A 19554-nucleotide genomic window follows, 5' to 3' on the forward strand; every position below is an offset into this window, starting at 1 on the left:
TCGCAGTAGGTATTCAAAAGCTGAGAACCCCTGTCACATGCGGCCACTCCTCCCTATATTGCTTGTATTCCGACAAGAGATTTTGTTCCAAAAGTGAAACAAAACAAGCTAAAATGGGTATTATACAGCAAGCAGCACTCACACTAAGTACAAAAAGGGGCCTATATATTTCCGCAATAAACCGATATGAGCAAAAAATCCAACTATGCAATGGAATTTATCTCTTTATTTTGAAAAGTTTTGTTGAGTGATAAGGGATTATTCGTCGGTGAAGTTCCCAAACAAATCAAACTGTGGTGTGCTCCAGACATCATTCAACACAACAAAATAGATAACAACTTGGAAAAGCACTGCGATGAGGTGGCGACTTGTCCAGGGTGTACGCCGCCTTCCGCCGGATTGTAGCTGAGATACGCCCCCCGCGACCCTAAAAGGAATAAGCAGTAGGAAATGGGTGGCTGGAACTTGGAAAAGCATGGAGGTCTACAACTTCTTTGTGTGCGGCTGGGTCAAGGACATTGGTATCAAGAAACGGTTAATGGTGTATTTCATGATTTAACTTTTTGAAGCCACCACAATGTATGTGGGTGTTTTTTTTATGTTGTTTTACTTGTCTAGCAGTATGTAGAAATGGCACTGCTAGAGTGGCAGCTGGTTGCATCAGTTCTGCTCTTTTAATGTATTTGATGTCCTTTGTGGCGCCAATGACTCCGTTGGGTTCCCTCCAGGTACTCCGGCTTCCTCCCACCGCCAAAAACATGCTCCTGGGAATAGGTTGATCGGCAACACTAAAATTGCCTCCAGTGTGTGAATTGGAGTGTGAATGTTGTCTGTCTATGTATGTTGGCCCTGTGATGAGGTGGCGACTTGTCCAGGGTGTACCCCGCCTTCCGGCCGAATGCAGCTGAAAAAATGCTCCAGCACCCCCCCTCGCGACCCCAAAAATGGACAAGCGGTAGGAAATGCATGGATGTATGGATGGATGTGGCGGCGGAAGTTGGCAGACCCATCAATTATCCTGTTCTGTCTCTCTGTCTGATCTTGAATGGGATTGTGTTGGAAATCTTAATTTCCCCTCGGGTACTAAAGTACTTCTGATTCTGATTGTTTCTACAGTCATGTTTGTTGCCTGCCTTTGCTGGTGCACCCCACCGTTTACAAGTATGTTTGTTTCCCCGCCCCCGTCTTTTTCAAAATATAACTATAAATGTCAAGATTGTGTATCTGCTGAAAGTTTCATTTATGACCGTTGCCTTTAGTAAAAGCTTAACTCTTTTAGGTTTTGCTCACATTTGCTTTATTTTATTAGTCTTGCAGAGTTGGTGCTTTATGGAACAGTCGTAACAAAAATGTGTCTTAAGAAATACAAATAATATCAAGATAATCTTTTATGGGAAAAACTAAACGTTGAAAGTACATCAAGCATTTAACGGAGCGTTAATAAATTGATTAACGTGGACCCCGACTTAAACAAGATGAAAAACGTATTCGGGTGTTACTGTAGCCGAGTGTCCTGGGTTCGCATGATTTGGGTACTGATAAAATAAAATAATAAAAGGGAGTCATGAGAGCAGGTCCGGTCTCCACCACTTTATTGTTCCCTTCTTTACACCTATCACCTTCTTCAACAACCCGCCTTTATATAGACCTCTTACGTCACAGCCTTACGGCAACACTGGAGGGACACCCTGAACTGTTTGTTACATTACCATTTAGTGGTCAATTGTACGGAATATGTACTGTACTGTGCAATCTACTGGAGTGCGTAATACTTTTGTCGTCGTCTTTCAATCAATCAATGATTATTTAAATAGCCCTAAATCACTAGTGTCTCATAGGGCTGTACAAACCACAACACAAACCACAATGACATCCTCGGTAGAGCACACACTTTCATAAAATCTTGCACTCTTTCGCCATTCTTGATTACCTCTTGAGGAACTCTAAAGAAACGTTTATCGTTTTTGCGACTTAAAAGGTTCGTGCAGCCGAAAACAACGCAAGAGCAGGGCATTTTTCTTCGAGACAGGCTAAATGGCGCATATGTACCCATTGAGAACAGACGCTGGCTTGAACACCGTGCATATTCAATTGGCCGGACGTGACGTCATTTTGAATCCAAGCAATACGCAGATCGTGCTTGTATACGATCTGGGCCACATTTTGTGTGAAGAAACGAATGTAAAATGTCAATGAATGAATGAAAGGGCTCTTCATATGAAATGTTACAACAACCATAGCCGCTTCTATAAGCTCAGTCACTGATAAGGATATAATAATATAAATCCTAATTGCTCCCGTGGCGCACAGTATTAGTGCTGGTCTTGCGTTTAATCCCAGTCTGAGTTTAGTTTGGAAGATGTATATATTTCAGTTGTAATTGTGAAATTTGGGAATTTTGCACAAAAAATAATTATTTAACAATTGTATTCCTATTAATTTATTTTAGTGCAAAACATGCATCAAATTAAACTCAAATTAGAATAAAAAAAATACAAAACTAATATCACATGAATACAAAATTTAAAAAAAAACGGTAAAATTCTGCCAAGGGCCCCAATTTAGCCTGGGACGGGACAAGCGGTATGAAATGGATGGATGCATGGATGGACCTGACCTGTCATAAAGAAGAGCTTGTTGACTTGCGTTTTGGCCAGTATAGGTAATCAAGAACAGCATGTGTCATCCTGTCACGAAAAGGATCTTAGACTTTGACTATCGCTTGATTGATTGATTGATTGATTGATTGATTGATTGATTGATTGATTGATTGATTGATTGATTGATTGATTGATTGATTGAGACTTTTTTTAGTAGATTGCAAAGTATAGTACATATTCCGTACAATTGACCACTAAATGGTAACACCCGAATAAGTTTTTCAACTTGTTTAAGTCGGGGTCCACGTACGTTAATGGTATAAATATATACTATAATCATAATACAGTCATCCCACAAGTTAATCGTCAGAGTATATAGATTAAATTATTTATATCATTTACAATCCAGGGGGTGAGATGTTTTGGATCGAGGGAGATTTTTTTGAAGGGGGATGGGGGGTAGGTTTGGTTTATATCAGCACTTCAGTCAGACTCATCAACAATAATATCATCTGAGAAATGGACATTGGAACAACGAAGGTCTGACTTTGCCGGATATGTACAGCGAGCAGTGAACATAGTGAGCTCATTTACATTTGATGAATTATGTGTTTTTGCACTTGGATTTTAGCATTCATAATAGGGATTAAATCTATACCACAGGTTTTGTCACTTGCGCAAGGTGTATTCTACTCCTTTCGTCTGACGTGCCTTAAGGCAATTCTGTGTCTGTTGTAGGCACAATATACCAATGTGAGCAATTTTGCAAAATTGTATAATGCGCAATCTTTTTGCAAATTGCTTCCAGCTATATATTTGAATAATGTGTGGTGCACATTTTGCAAATCAATGGGCGCAAGTACATGTTTTTGGTGTCAAAATAATTTATTAAAGACTTATGTAAATCTATTCATTTGTAGTCGGGACAATATAACTGAGTATTGCCCTCAAATCAGTCCAACCCTAACCCTAACTCTAACCACTATACAGTGTACATCCACGACTTAACTACTGACTAAACTACTTCCACAACTTGGTTTACTATTCATAAAATATAATAATGTAGGGTTACGGACTAAAACATCCACAAAATCTCGTCCTGCGATATGCAAATTGCTTGCGCACATTGGAAATGACATATAATTTGCAAAGTGCGCGAGATTGGTGAAATGCTTACAACAGGGGTCACCAACGCGGTGCCCGCGGGCACCAGGTAGCCCGTAAGGACCAGATGAGTAGCCCGCTGGCCTGTTCTAAAAATAGCTTAAATAGCAGCACTTACCAGTGAGCTGCCTCTATTTTTTAAATTTGATTTATTTACTAGCAAGCTGGTCTCGCTTTGCTCGACATTTTTGATTCTAAGAGAGACAAAACTCAAATAGAATTTGAAAATCCAAGAAAATATTTTAAAGACTTGGTCTTCACTTGTTTAAATAAACTCATTTATTTTTTTACTCTGCTTCTTATAACTTTCAGAAAGACAATTTTAGAGAAAAAATACAACCTTAAAAATGATTTTAGGATTTTCAAACACATATACCTTTTTACCTTTTAAATTCCTTCCTCTTCTTTCCTGACAATTTAAATCAATGCTCAAGTAATTGTATTGTTTTTATTGTAAAGAATAATGAAACATTTTAATTTAATTCTTCATTTTAGCTTCTGTTTTTTCGACAAAGAGTATTTATGAAATATTTCTTCAAACTTATTATGATTAAAATTCAAAAAAAATATTCTGTCAAATCTAGAAAATCTGTAGAATCAAATTCAAACCTTTTTCCAAAGTCTTTCGAATTTATTTTAAAAATTTTGTTCTGGAAAATCTAGAAGAAATAATCATTTGTCTTTGTTGGAAATATAGCTTGGTCCAATTTGTTATATATTCCAACAAAGTGCAGATTGTATTTTAAATTATTTAAAACATGTCATCAAAAATATATATTTATTGTGAGAAATAATTAAGATGATTAGTGTTTCCACAAAGATGAATATAATTAATTATTTATAATAACATAGAATTAAAGGTAAATTGACCAAATTGGCTATTTTTGGCAATTTATTTAAGTGTGTGTCAAACTGGTCGCCCTTCGCATTAATCAGTACCCAAGAAGTAGCTCTTGGTTTCAGAAAGGTTGGTGACCCCTGGCTTACAACATGTCCCTCAAATCCGCATGTTCACTGGGTTCCGCACCTCCAAGTTGCACATGCGTGGTCCGCCGCATCCGGGTCTGCGGACAAGGATGAACGGCGACTTCCAAGATGGCGTCGGAGGGAGGAGGGAAGGAGACCAACGACATTAAAACTCAGTTCACCACACGGGAAGGGGTCTACAAACTCCTCACGCACTCCGAGTACAGCCGCCCGAACCGGGTGCCTTTCAACTCGCAGGGTTCCAACCCCGTCAAGGTCTCCTTCGTCAACGTGAACGACCAGTCGGGCAACGGCGACAGGGTCTGCTTCAATGTGGGCCGGGAGCTCTATTTTTATATCTACAAAGGTGTGAGAAAGGTAAACATCAGCTGATTTGTAGCTTTTAGCAAATCCCTGACTGTCAACTCCTCTCAACGTCTGCCATTAAAGTGCGCAGATTGTCCTCTAAAGGCCGCGTAGCATTATTGAACAAGTTGCTTAGCATCGCGAGCTAACGTCGCCATAGTTGTTTTTGTTGTTTCAGGCGAGCTCGTGTCTGCGGACTAAATGTCATCGTTGTTTCTTTTTGTCAGACATGACATGTAAACTATTTACGTCACGTCCAATGTGCGACTAGCAGTTCAAATGGAAGTGTTTGTCCACAATGTATGTGATGTCACGTGATGTACTGTTTACAAAACACCTGCTAGGGTGATGTGTTGTAGGCAATTTGCAAAACGGTATAATGCGCAATCTTTTTGCAAATTGCTTCCAGCTACATATTTGAATAATGTGTGGTGCATATTTTGCAAATCAATGGGCGCAATTTGTATAATGCACAATTTGTATAATGCACAATCTTTTTGGCAATTTTGGAAATTGCTTCCAGCTATATATTGATTGTGTTGGAAGTTCTGGCTACTAACCCTAACCCTTGATGCCATCTACGCAGTTTTGGGAGACTGGTTTGCTCTTCTTCTTCTGATCGATGTAGATTTCTGTGCAGAATTCCGCAATTTCTTCTTCAGCCGTCCTCAAACCAACCATTTGCACGGTCGTGCCATTTCCATACAAAATCTTGTCTTGCAATATGCAAATTGCTTGCGCACAATGGAAATGACGTATAATTTGCAAAGTGCGCGAAATTGGTGTAATGCTTAAAACAGATGCGAGTCTAGTCAAAGATCAGAACTTATTCATGATAGATGTTGATTGTGTGGAATCGATTGTTGATCAATTGTTGAGACCAACGCATAGTCTGGCAGGGGAGCACGAATATGCTTAGTTGAAGCATTGAAACAGGAGGTCAGAAATTCAGAATATTCAAAGATATGCTCTATCCCTCCCCAAGCTACCACTTTTCCAGTGTTAGGGTACCTGCTTGGCTCTGCATGTTTCTACTTATTATGAAGTGGCCCGACTACATGTTACTTACTTTTGGAAAAGCAAGTATGTACTATTTCAAGTACGACGGGGCTCCCCGGCGTTGATGAAAACGTTTATCAAAAGTGGTAGCTGATTAGTAGAATAAATAATAAGATGATTTTGAGAGGATTAAATGTAAAGTGTCAATAGAAGGTATACTGTTGTAGTATATATGCCCTGTAAAAAGAGCAGAGTGGTCATGTCAAATTGAGGATCACAGTAAATATATTGCTTGGAATAATTTACAAGAGATTGACCACTGTGGGGGGTTTTTTCAGGGCCAACACCGATTATTAGTCAAGGAGGTCGAATGCCAATATTAATTTCCAGTAAAAAAAATTGTTAAACATGAATAGTATATGTCAGTAAACAGCTTTAAGTTGCTTTTTTACCATTATTTTTAGGAAATGTTGGACCAATAACAACATAATGTTATATGTGGCACTAATGTTGTGGTTAAATTAGCGCAAAAAAAATCGGGGGGTTTCAAAAACACCTTCATTACATGTGTCTTAAGAGGAGCATTAACATTTGCCTTTCAAAATATGGCAAATATCCTGAAAATTTGTAAAACTATGGATTTTGGTACATCACAATAACTTGCAAGCTTATCAATTGTAAAGCAGTTTATGGATTTGCATGCATAGTAAGGTTTCCTCATGGGGAACACTGAAATATTGACTGGTTAGTAGGTTGAGGTTTATTTCGAACATGTATACCGTTTCACTATGATACATCACACATTTTAATTTCTCTTTACAACATGTCTGAAAAGGAGTATGAAGAAGCAAAGCTTATTTAATCCTACCCCTTCTCCACTCCGTATTAATTACTAAAAAATGCATATGTCCATTTTTCAATTTGTAACACAATTTACATCAATGATGATGGATGGATGAATGATTGATGTGAAATATATAATATCTAAATATGGCAAGCCTTTGAATACAACCAATTCTAGAATCCTTTTATGTAGCTCATAGGTAAGACATTTTTCAAGCTGGCTGACAATTTCTTCCTCAATGTAGCAGAAATGAACTGCTGGCTGCTCTTCGTTACGTATTATATAAATATTCTGTGTGTCGATCTACACATGAGTGTATTTTTGGCAGAGATATATTTTCGGTCATCTTCATGTATTTTTATGATTTGATTAAATCACAGAACAGGAAAACTTTCCGTGCTCTTTAATGAGCCCATGCATGTTGCAAGTGTGAAACGGGTGAAAGAAACAAAGGAATTCCAGGAAGGAAGGACAAAAACTTGGATTCCGGGCCAAAAATCAGTTCTGTTGAAGAAGAGACAAGCTGTTGGCGATCAGTACTCAAAGGAGAAAAAGAGAGGGTGTTTGCGGTGATATGGGAGTGTCCCGTCTTGAGCGCAGTTAGCAGAGGGGAGCAATGTTTTTTACTAATTTAGTTTCTACTTTTCACACATTTTTAAATACTAAATACTAAAGATGTATATCGTTAAGATTCTATTGATACTGATACCATCATCAATATATTCTATCTTCCTTATCGATAACGGTATTCATCAGTAATCTTAAAGGTACTATATGACGTAATGGGTGTAAATAAAAATGTGAAAAAATGCTTTTATTACCATTTTTTTATTAACACAATAGGTTATACATCCCTAGAACATCATGTAACGTTTCAGTCTTTTATTAACATCTGTTTTTTTTAGGTCAATTACAAGTCAATTATGTTTGCTCATGCAGTTGTTTTGTTATAATCTTGAAAAGACCACACAGATCCATCACACGCCGTTGAAAATGCTATGAAATTATGGAATACATTTTTCGAAAACCGACCTTTTACATTATGCATCATATATGTAATCAAATATACGTTGGATACAGGGAGTATTCAGACCGCTTTAAATGTTTCACTCTTTGTTTAATTGCAGCCATTTGCTCAAATCCCAAAAGTCCATTTTATTTCTCACTCAGCACCTTATCTTGACATTAAAAACAGAAATGCAGATTTTTTGGCAAATTTATTAAGAATAAAAAAACTTAAAAACCACATGTACATAAGTATTCAGAACCTTGGTTCAACACTTTGTTGATGCACATTTGACAGGAATTACAGCCTCAAGGTTTTTGTAGACAATGCCACAAGCTTAGCACACCTATCTTTGGGCAGTTTTGCCCATTCCTCTTTGCAGCACCTCTCAATTTCCATCAGATTGGGTGGGAAGAGTTGGTTTTCATCCAGGATGTCTTTGTACATTGCTGCATTCATCTTAGTCTAGTTAGGGAGTTGACCAAGAACCCGATGGTCACTCTGTCAGGGCTACGGCATTCCTCTGTGGCGAGAGGACAACCATCTCTGCAGCCAACCACCAATCAGGCCTGTATGGTAGAGTGGAAAGACGGAAATAATATCTTAGTAAAAAAGATGTCTATGAAGGTTCTCATTCATCCAGATCATTGTCATCTCAGGGCGTTTAATCGATTGCAACTGGACTGCTTGTTTTTTTTTTCTTGGATGACCTTTTGCTGTTCTTCCGAGTAAGCTTTATCAGTTTGGTCAGATCTACTCCAGCAGCTGGTTCCAAATCCCCAAATATTATACTGCAAAATCCAGGAGGGTGTGCCAGGGTAAGGATGGTTTCATCTTATCATTGTGAGAAAAACTATTGTTTTAATGCAAATGAGCAATCCTAACTGTCAAAGCCAATGGCAGTCATTGAAGTGTAAATTCCCCTCGTTAGCATAGAGGTGTGGCAGAACGATCGCTCTTGATTGACTACTAGCAAATAGCAATCCAAAATAGTCGGAATCCCCAGTGTAAGCATTCCATTCGGTTGTAAACAGAAGGCATAAATGGTATTCTGGTCACCTTCTGTGACCAAAATTTTTATAACTCCTGTTATTTGTTGGAGGCTAAATTGCAGAGGAATGGTTGAAAGGACGATGACGTGTTGGGGAGACAGGTGGTGTTGCAGACCACCTCCTTTGTTTAGGGATGGTTTTCAACCTTCACATAGATGGCTTCCCTCACTCTTCTTTCCTACCATCCGCCCTTCCTGTTCAGAATCGGTACATGTTTGTTCTTAAAGGACTGTTGTTATTCCCTGAGGTGCAGGTAGACAGCTAAGTCTTAACCTGAAAAGCTTGCCTGTCTGTGCTGTTTCATAGTAAAAAGTTTGCCAAAATTCCCCTGAAAGCCTCTCATACCACAAGAAAAAAATTATCCGATCCGATGAGACTTGAGAAGCTTGAACTCCTTGGTGTGAATGCCAGGCATCTTGGTTGGAGGAAACCAGGCACCACTCATCACCAGGCCAATACCCTCCCTACAGTGAAGCATAGTGGTGGCAGCATCATGCTGTAGGGATGTTTTGCAGCGGCAAGAGCTGGGAGACTAGTCAGGCTTGAGAGAAAGATAAATTCAGCAATACAGACAAATCCTGGATGAAAACCAACACTTCCCATCTAATCTGATGGAGTTTGAGAGGTGCTGCAAAGAAAAATGACCAAAACTGCTCAAAGATAGGTGTGCCAAGCTTGTGGCATCGTATTAAAAAGGACTTGATGCTGTAATTTATGCCAAAGGTGCATCAACAATGTTTTGAATGTATTTTTTTCTGAATACATATGTACATGAGATTTGGGGGTTTTTCATTTTTATAAATTTGCTAAAATTTCTACATTTCAGTGTTTTTCTGTCAAGATGGGGTGCTGAGTGTACATTAACGAAAAATAAAATTAACTTGTTAGATTTTAGCAAATAGCTGCAATGAAACCAAGAGTGAAACATTCAAAGGTGTCTGAAGAGTTTCTGTACAAAAGTTAAAGTACCAATGATTGTCACACACACTCTTGGTGTGGCGAAATTATTCTCTGCATTTGACCCATCACTCTTGATCACCTCCTGGGAGGTGAGGGGAGCAGTGGGCAGCAGCGGTGCCGCGCCCGGGAATCATTTTTGGTGATTTAACCCCCAATTCCAACCCTTGATGCTGAGTGCCAAGCAGGGTGGTAATGAGTCCCATTTTTATAGTCTTTGGTATGACTCGGCCGGGGTTTGAACTCACAACCTACCGATCTCAGGGCAGACACTCTAACCACTAGGCCACTGTATAAAATCAATACAGTCAATTAGCATGTTAGGTAAGTCTGTAGTGATGTCAGACATCAACTAGAGACCTGTCAGCTCTTGCTATCCTGCTTCAAATATACTTCATGGATTATTGTGTTACTTCTATGTTTCACATTTTTGAGTGGATTAATATTGACCTGTGGATTACTAGATGGCTACGAGGACGGTTGACAAAGCGCGGTAGCGGCAGACGTGTGTTAATTGGAGTTCGCTTTAAATTAAAAACAACTCTTAACGTGCGTCACTTTGACCGTGGGACTATTGTGGAAGTATTGTTGTGACAAACCTTTGTGTGGTGCTGCTTCCCTATTTGTGATTATTCCAAACTGATTTGTTATGTGTAGCAATTATGAGGGTCAGTTGGATTTAAAAAAATACCTACAGCAGTATCCTTAGTCCAGAATCTTCACGGTCAAAAAGGACCGACCCAATTAGGAATCGGTACCAAAAAATACCTGTATTCGTTAGGAACTGGTACTCAATATACATCCCTACTAAATACTGGTCTCATATGTGTATGTATTGTAACTGCTGATGTATTTCTGTTGTAGTTAAAAATATATAATATAAAAAAAAATATCAGAGGATACCAATAAAAGGAAACTGATATCGATATATGTAAAAATGCCAAATATCCAAATGGCTAAATCCCTACAATGTATTTAGCCATTTGGTAAAGCCAAATATTAAGGTATAGCAAAGCCAAAACGAACAATTTTGAAGGTAGAAGTCTGCCCCTCGGTCCTCTGTACATTAGTTCTAACTGAAATAACCTTTGTTTGGACAAGGTCTTCAGGGAATGTTTAGTTAGTCAGCAGTCTTTATAACATTTTCTATCCTGTCTGTCTGGTTTGGTGACATTGCTGGGAAAATAAGTCTTTGTCTTCCCCCTTCATCCGTTGTATTTGTTGTTTTCAGGCCGCCGACCTCAGCAAGCCCATAGACAAGAGGATATACAAAGGAACGCAGCCCACCTGTCATGACTTCAACCCCCTAACAGCCACCGCCGAGAGTGTGTCCCTACTAGTGGGCTTCTCGGCAGGCCAAGTGCAGCTCATAGACCCCATCAAGAAGGAGACTAGCAAGCTCTTTAACGAAGAGGTGGGTGCTTGGGTAACCTAGTTGGCGCAGTAAGAATAAAATATAATTCTGTGCTGAAGTCAGCTATTTTTTTTCTCCATTCAGAGACTCATCGACAAGTCTCGAGTGACGTGCGTACGATGGGTTCCTGGTTCGGAAAGCCTCTTCTTGGTGGCCCACTCGACTGGCTCCATGTACTTGTACAATGTGGAGAACACATGTGGGGCAGCAGCACCGCATTACCAGCTCCTCAAGCAGGGGGAAAACTACACCGTGCACACATGCAAGAGCAAATCAGGCCGCAACCCCTTACTGCGTTGGACGGTGGGGGACGGGGCGCTCAATGAGTTCGCCTTTTCTCCAGACGGCAAGTTCCTTGCCTGCGCAAGCCAAGATGGTTATTTGCGGGTGTTTGGTTTTGACGCCGCTGAGCTGCACGGCACCATGAAGAGCTACTTCGGAGGCTTGCTGTGCGTGTGCTGGAGCCCCGACGGGCGTTACATCGTCGCAGGCGGGGAGGACGACCTGGTCTCGGTGTGGTCGTTCTCGGACTGCAGGGTGATCGCACGGGGACACGGCCACAAGTCGTGGGTGAGCGTGGTGGCCTTTGACCACTGCACCACGAGCATGGAGGACGGCGACCCTCCTGCTGAGTTTAGCGGAAGCGACGAGGACTTTAACGAGCAGATTCATATTAGGGACAGAGCCAACAGCGCCAATTCCAGACTTTCCAAGAGGAACTCTACAGACAGTCGGCCTGTTAGCGTGACCTACAGATTTGGGTCAGTGGGCCAGGACACGCAGCTGTGTCTGTGGGACCTTACTGAGGACATCTTATTTCCTCATCTCCCGCTCTCTCGCACCAGGACTCACACTAATGTGATGAGTGCCACGAGCCCTCCAGCTACTGGACACAACTCATCAGGCACGATATCCACTGCCACCACTAATCCCAGTGGCGCTAATGGTAAAGACACCGTTAGCAATAGCAGCACAGGCGGCAACACGCCAAACTCCCTCCCAGGCACGCTGCCTCGCTCCAACAGCCTGCCACAATCCCCCAACCCAGCAGGGGGTGGCAGCACGCCCAACAGCCATGCTGGCAGCAACAGCAGCAGCGGCAGCCACAATAACAGCGTGAAGGGCAGCAGCATCATCGACACTGCGCTGATCGGCGCCGGGAAGTTCGCCACGCTGTCCATACACGAGTCGCGTAAGGAGCGTCCGGAGAAGGATCACAAGCGCGTGCACAGCGTCGGCCACGTTGGCAGCAAGAGCAGCGACAAGCTTAACCAGCTGAGCGCGTCGCGGGTGGCCAAGAACGACACAGCCAAGACGCTGGGCACCACTCTGTGCCCGCGTATGGAGGAGGTACCGCTGCTGGAGCCGCTGGTGTGCAAGAAGATTGCCCACGAGAGACTCACTGTGTTGATATTCCTGGAGGACTGTCTGGTCACGGCCTGTCAGGAGGGCTTTGTGTGCACGTGGGCCAGGCCTGGGAAAGTGGTGAGCTACACGCCTCTTTATAAATACATTATTTTTGTGATTATTTATACGTACTGTACATTACAGTCTGAACAACAAATATTTATCCACACTAAAAGGAAACTTTTAGTTTGGTTTTGACGCCGCTGAGCTGCACGGCACCATGAAGAGCTACTTCGGAGGCTTGCTGTGCGTGTGCTGGAGCCTCGACGGGCGTTACATCGTCGCAGGCGTGTACGGGAGGCACACTGCGTATGACTAATAGTCGCATTAGAGAAAATGCATGGGACACTGGGATTTCACACATAGGTGTGAAAATACAAACAATGTTTGAGAAATCAGACTAATTTACTGCATGAAAATGTAGTGAGTGAAACAGGAGTGCTGAACATTCACAGAGAGTTGCCCTTTTTTTCTAGTGCACGTTACCTGCTATAGCTCTACCGCTATTGAAGCTTTTGTGCTGGCGCAAACAACGTTTAAAGTACAACTGCTGACACACTTGGAGCCCCAAGTAGGAGGAACATTTCTTCTTTGTTAATGGAAAAGGCTTACCATGGAGTGCCAAGTAGGTACCGTGCAGCAGAAAAAAGATCTGAGGTTCATCACTGGCAGCTACTCCCAAGATACTATTTCAACTTCATCCTGTCTTCCCAGTGTCGTGAGGTGATATCATACGACCGCTGCTCTGATGTAGTAACACTGTGACATATTTGCATCCCCGACTGACCAAATACTAGCAATAATACTCAAAGTACATCATTTTACCTGAGTTTGTGAAGCTAATAATAATGACACTTTTTAAATTAACAAAATTCGAAATGTGTTACACAAAAAATGAATAGTGGTGTACTGTAATGCTTTGGTAGTTGTACTTCCTCACATTTTTTGTAGAATTTGGTTTTGCAATATTTTCACTCCGGTCTCGGTTATCATACGACCAAACTTTGCGTGCTAAATGCAGATTAGGCGCTCTGCGCAGGGCGCCATGGTAGACACGAGGCTTAAATGGCATGAAGAAATGCTTTTAAAATCCCAATAATTGAATGACTGAACGCCTACTATGAAATGTTACCACAGACATATTTCTAGTCCCTTCCTGCATTCATCACTGGTATGAACAGAATTGCAGATATCCTTAAACATAGTCCCCTGTGGCACACAGTATTGTTTTTCTTGTAAGGCAGTGGTGCTGAGTTTGATCCTGGGTCAGAGTTGTGCCAGTAAGTTTTGCTAATTTGTATTTCAATTAAAAATGTGTTATTTACCAGTAAAACATTTTTATTGAAAAATGTGTTTCCCATGAATACGTTTTAGTACAAAATGCATCAAATTAAATAGAAATGTGATTAAAAAGGTGTAAAATTGCTTCAATGGCAGTGCTAAAATACAATTCTGCTTCATTCTTAATTTAACCCTTATTGTGTGTAACTAGTCAGTGTGCACAAGTACCGTTCCGCGGAATGGAGTGCCTAACAAAGAATTCCTCTCGCTCGTGGCTCAGTGTCTATACTGAATGGGGCTAAAGAAAGTTGTGAGTGCCAGTACTTTGATAAAGAAGGCAGAAACCACGATTGACTAAAAAAAAAAAGTTTATTCAATAAAATGATTTGTTTTCATATTTTTGAGAGTCTGGAACGGATGAATTGGATTTATATAAACGTTTTACAGCAAAATTTTGCTAAGTTTTTGAACGATTCAGACCTTTCATAACGGATTCCTACAAAAAACTGAGGTACCGATCCATTTGTTTCTCGACACTTGTCATTCCGGTCTTTGAGAACTTTCTTCCTGCTTCTTTTCTCACATCTGACTTGTTTGTTGATTGTGTCTTCTGTGTCCGTGCAGGGTTTGCTAACATCACAGAACAACCCCACCAACTCACCTAGTGGAACGGTCGTATAGCCCCGCCCCTTTCAGCCCCTCTGCACCACGTCCGCCAGGGAGTCGCCGCTTCATAGGAACTTGACGCCTTTCGTGTGCTGTGAAAAGGGTGCTAACTTCCAAGTAGTAGTGCTTTAGAAATGGTAGATGAAAGGGTTGCCATGGTTATTCTGCCGCTAGTTTTGTACAGCCTTCTGTTCAGCGTTGGTCGCTCAAAGGTGTTTTCAAGCCGCTGCATATTCTCTCAGACTTGAGTTCATTCTTCCTTCAAATCACACAAAGTGTATTTGCACAATTATTTCTTCCTCTTAATTCCTGGCTGAAGAACTCAAGCAGATTAGGAAGCACTTGGCTCGTCTGCGCCCCCTGTCTCCACGCTGGATGCTGCAATCATGTTTTTCTTTTATTATTTAGAAAAATAACATTTGCACTTAATAGTTTAAAGAGAACGGATGTACTTTTTGTGGAGTGTTTAAAGAAATATAAATAGAATTATTAAAAACCTTTGTACCGTTTATTTTAATATTGTTTTCAGACGACTAAGGCTCTGTATTATATGTAAATATTGTACTTCAATGATTTATGGAGATAATCAATAGTTTAAAAGAGCCTCTTTTAAGAGAATAGAGCTATTTCTAATACAGAAAATCTATACCTAATCTTAAAATTTTCAATATGCAGATTTTTTTGAACTTTTGTTGTATATAAACAGAATTCAGGTGTATTTTTATTAATGCAACGTTTGTTATATAGGAGATCATTTTATCTAACTGGTAGGGCTGAATATTCGCCTGCCCGGAAGGAAGGCAGGACACTTTCAGCCATATCTGAGCTCAGGTAAACCGCAGGAACACACGCTGACCAAAGTGTGAATTGATGAGGCGCATTATAATTGTTAAAAAAAAAACACTTATAAAATCATGCTCTCGCTGGATGTTGCTTTGGGATGCGTGAGGGTGTTTCCCTACCGCCTGCACTGTGGGGAGATTTGAACGGTGGCCGCCTTTTCCTCCATTAAAACTGTTTGCAAGACTACGACCACGACTCTTAGTTTTTATTATGACCAACTGCATTTTTTTAAAAGAATGACTTTAAAGCGTCTTTCCAATTTAATGGGATGAGATGAGCCACTAAAGGACAATGGCGTTCAAACATACATAAAATCAGGGTTCGTACGGGTGCTTAAAAACCTTGAAAATGCTTGGATTTGAATGTTGTTTTCAAGGTTTGAAAAATGCTTGAATTTTGGGTGAAGTGCTTGTAAATGTTCATTATGTATTTCGGCTGTCTGACTCAATAAGCTATTTTTTATATGGAAAAAAACAACATAAGTTTCCTTACAAATTAAAACTACATGCTTGATCTGTTGGCTTAGCACGAGACCTTACATTAGGTTGTTGTCATGTATATCTGGCTCTGTGTCGCCCCCAAGAGGACAGTGGTGCATCTGTCCATCATGCCTGGAGGTTGTCGTTTTAATGAACATTGTCTATCTGTGTTGGCCGTGTGATGAGGTAGTGACTTGTCCAGGGTGTACACCGCCTTTTGCCCGAATGCAGTAGAGATAGGCTCCAGCACCCCCCGCGATCCCAAAAGGGACAAGCGGTACAAAAAAAGGAAGATATATATATATATATATATAATAGTTGACCCTCCTTTGGCAGGTATAACCTCAACCAAACGTTTTCTGTAGTTGTAGATCAGACCTGCACAACGGTCAGGAGAAATTTTGGACCATCCCGCTTCACAAAACTGTTTCAGTGCTGCAATATTCTTTGGATGTCTGGTGTGAATCGTTCTATTGAGGTCATGCCACAACATCTCAATGGGGATGAGGTCAGGAGTCTGACTGGCCCACTCCAGAAGGCGTATTATATTCTCTTGAAGCCATTCTATTCTTGATTTAAATCAACAGCATGTTTTGGACACTCAGGTGAAGAGAGGGGCAGAGGTTTCTACTGATCACCAGCTGGTGGTCAGTTGCCTCCGATGGTGGGGGAGGATGGCGGACAGACCTGGCAGGCCCAAACGCATTGTGAGTGTCTGCTGGGAACGTCTAGCAGAATCTCCTGTCACAGAGTTTCAATTCCCACCTACGGAAGAACTTTATACATGTTATGAGGGAGGCGCTGGATATTGAATCCGAGTGGATCATGTTCCATACCTCTATCGTTGAGGCGACTGGAGCTGTGACCGCAAGGTAGTTGGTGCCTGTCCTAATCCTAATACCCGCTGGTGCAGCAGTGAGGGAGGCTGTCAAGCTGAAGAAAGAGTCCTATCGGGTCCTTTTGGGACTCCAGAGGCAGCGGACAGGTACCAACAGACCAAGTGTTGTGTGGCTTCAGCGGTCGCGCAGGCAAATACTTGGACATGGGAGGAGTTTGGGGAATCCATGGAAAACGACCTGAGGACGGTTTCGAAGCGATTAATAAAAATTCAGACTGTATTACTGTCTGGAATTTTACCGTGGTTTATCATTATACTGTTATCCGCTACATCCCCAATATATATACATACTTATACATACATACAAACACATATATAGATATATATATGAATACATATATACGCATATATACATACATATATATGTATGCATAAACAGTATAAACATATACATATATATTCATACATACATATATAAATACATATATATGTATGCATAAACAGTATATACATATATATTTGTACATACAAATATAAATACATATATATGTATGCATAAACAGTATAAACATATATACATACATATATACATATATAAATACACTTATACATATAAATACATATATATACAAATACACATACACTTATAAATACATATATACACACGTATACACATTTATACATATACATAGATACAAGTCAAGTCAACTTTATTGTCAATCAGACCATGCAACAGTACATTGCACAGCAGACTAAAATTTTGTTTCTCCCATACTCCAATATGCGAAATTAAAACAAGACTAAAACATGATTTGACACACAAATAAGCACAAACTAAAAAATAGACTAAACATAGGACGGATATTTAACAGATTAACAAATGACAGACATTGAGATTACAGCTACCAACCTATCATACTGTTTTCAAGACGATAGTCAGGATGAGGTATTTACTGAAGTGCAATACAATGTGCAATATGGCAAAGTGCAGAGCAGCAAAAAGGAGATGAATAGTTTTGTAAACTTACTTCACTGTCTTTTTCACAGTTCCACAGGTCTTTGAGTGTGGGGGTTGTGAGGGAATTTGTAATCCAGTTTTCATAAATGAGTTGAGCAGTCTGATGGCTTGTGGGAAAAAATACATAAACATATACATACATATATACAAATATATACATATACATACACATATACATATATACATACAGTATATACATATACATACTTATAAACATACATATATACATATATATACATACATACACACAAATATATACATACATACATACACATATATATATATACACGCACATACATATGTATATATACATGTACATACATATATACACATGTAAACATACATGTATACACGTATATATACACATTTATACATACATATATACATATGTAAATAGATATATACATACATCTACGGCGTGGCGCAGTGGAAGAGTGGCCGTGCGCAACCCGAGGGTCCCTGGTTCAAATCCCACCTAGTACCAACCTCGTCACGTCCGTTGTGACCTGAGCAAGACACTTCACCCTTGCTCCTGATGGGTGCTGGTTGGCGCTTTGCATGGCAGCTCCCTCCATCAGTGTGTGAATGTGTGTGTGAATGGGTAAATGTGGAAGTAGTGTCAAAGCGCTTTGAGTACCTTGAAGGTAGAAAAGCGCTATACAAGTACAACCCATTTATCATTTATATACATATACATAAACATATACATACTGTATATGCGTGTATATATATATATATATATATATATATATATATACACACACACATACACACACACACACACACAGTGGGGCAAAAAAGTATTTAGTCAGCCACCGAATGTGCAAGTTCTCCCACTTAAAATGATGACAGAGGTCTGTAATTTTCATCATAGGTACACTTCAACTGTGAGAGACAGAATGTGAAAAAAATCCAGGAATTCACATTGTAGGAATTTTAAAGAATGTATTTGTCATTTATGGTGGAAAATAAGTATTTGGTCAACCATTCAAAGCTCTCACTGATGGAAGGAGGTTTGGCCTCAAAATCTCACGATACATGGCCCCATTCATTCATTCCTTAACACGGATCAATCGTCCTGTCCCCTTAGCAGAAAAACAGCCCCAAAGCATGTTTCCACCCCCATGCTTCACAGTAGGTGTGGTGTTCTTGGGATGCAACTCAGTATTCTTCTACCTCCAAACACGAAGAGTCGAGTTTATACCAAAATGGATGCACGGCTGATACAGCAGATGATTGGGAGAATGTCATGTGGTCAGATGAAACCAAAATAGAACTTTTTGGTATAAACTCAACTCGTTGTGTTTGGAGGTAGAAGAATACTGAGTTGCATCTCAAGAACACCACACATACTGTGAAACATGGGGGTGGAAACATCATGCTTTGGGGCTGTTATTCTGCCAAGGGGGCAGGACGATCGATCCGTGTTAAGGAAAGAATGAATGGGGCCATGTATCGTGAGATTTTGAGCCAAAACCACCTTCCATCAGTGAGAGCTTTGAATGGCTGACCAAATACTTATTTTCCACCATAATTTACAAATAAATTCTTCAAAATTCCTACAATGTGAATTCCTGGATTTTTTTCACATTCTGTCTTTCACAGTTGAAGTGTACCTATGATGAAAATTACAGACATTTGTCTTTTTTTTTTT

The 19554-nt window shown here is 40.3% G+C and overlaps 1 protein-coding gene and 1 long non-coding RNA gene across 3 annotated transcripts; one reads left to right on the top strand and one right to left on the bottom strand.

Annotated features, from left to right (window-relative positions):
- Positions 1-4792: 4792 nt before the first annotated feature.
- On the top strand, positions 4793-15751 carry LOC133553279 (WD repeat-containing protein 20-like). Of its 2 annotated transcripts, none has more exons than XM_061901305.1 (4): positions 4793-5108; positions 11186-11368; positions 11453-12853; positions 14681-15751. In XM_061901305.1, exons 1-4 carry the CDS (start codon positions 4860-4862, stop codon positions 14735-14737), a joined length of 1890 nt encoding a protein of 629 aa, XP_061757289.1. In that variant the 5' UTR covers positions 4793-4859; the 3' UTR covers positions 14738-15751. The 2 variants fall into 2 exon arrangements, with proteins under 2 accessions (XP_061757289.1, XP_061757290.1); XM_061901306.1 differs by having other exon boundaries at positions 4921-5097.
- LOC133553280 (uncharacterized) lies at positions 7798-18131 on the bottom strand. Its single transcript, XR_009806886.1, has 3 exons — positions 17911-18131; positions 16881-17120; positions 7798-8514 (listed from the first exon to the last, which is right to left on the bottom strand). It is a non-coding gene; the product is annotated as an uncharacterized LOC133553280 (long non-coding RNA).
- Positions 18132-19554: the final 1423 nt, after the last annotated feature.

The sequence above is a fragment of the Nerophis ophidion genome, linkage group LG05 (assembly GCF_033978795.1).
Source record: "Nerophis ophidion isolate RoL-2023_Sa linkage group LG05, RoL_Noph_v1.0, whole genome shotgun sequence".
NCBI lineage: Eukaryota > Metazoa > Chordata > Actinopteri > Syngnathiformes > Syngnathidae > Nerophis > Nerophis ophidion.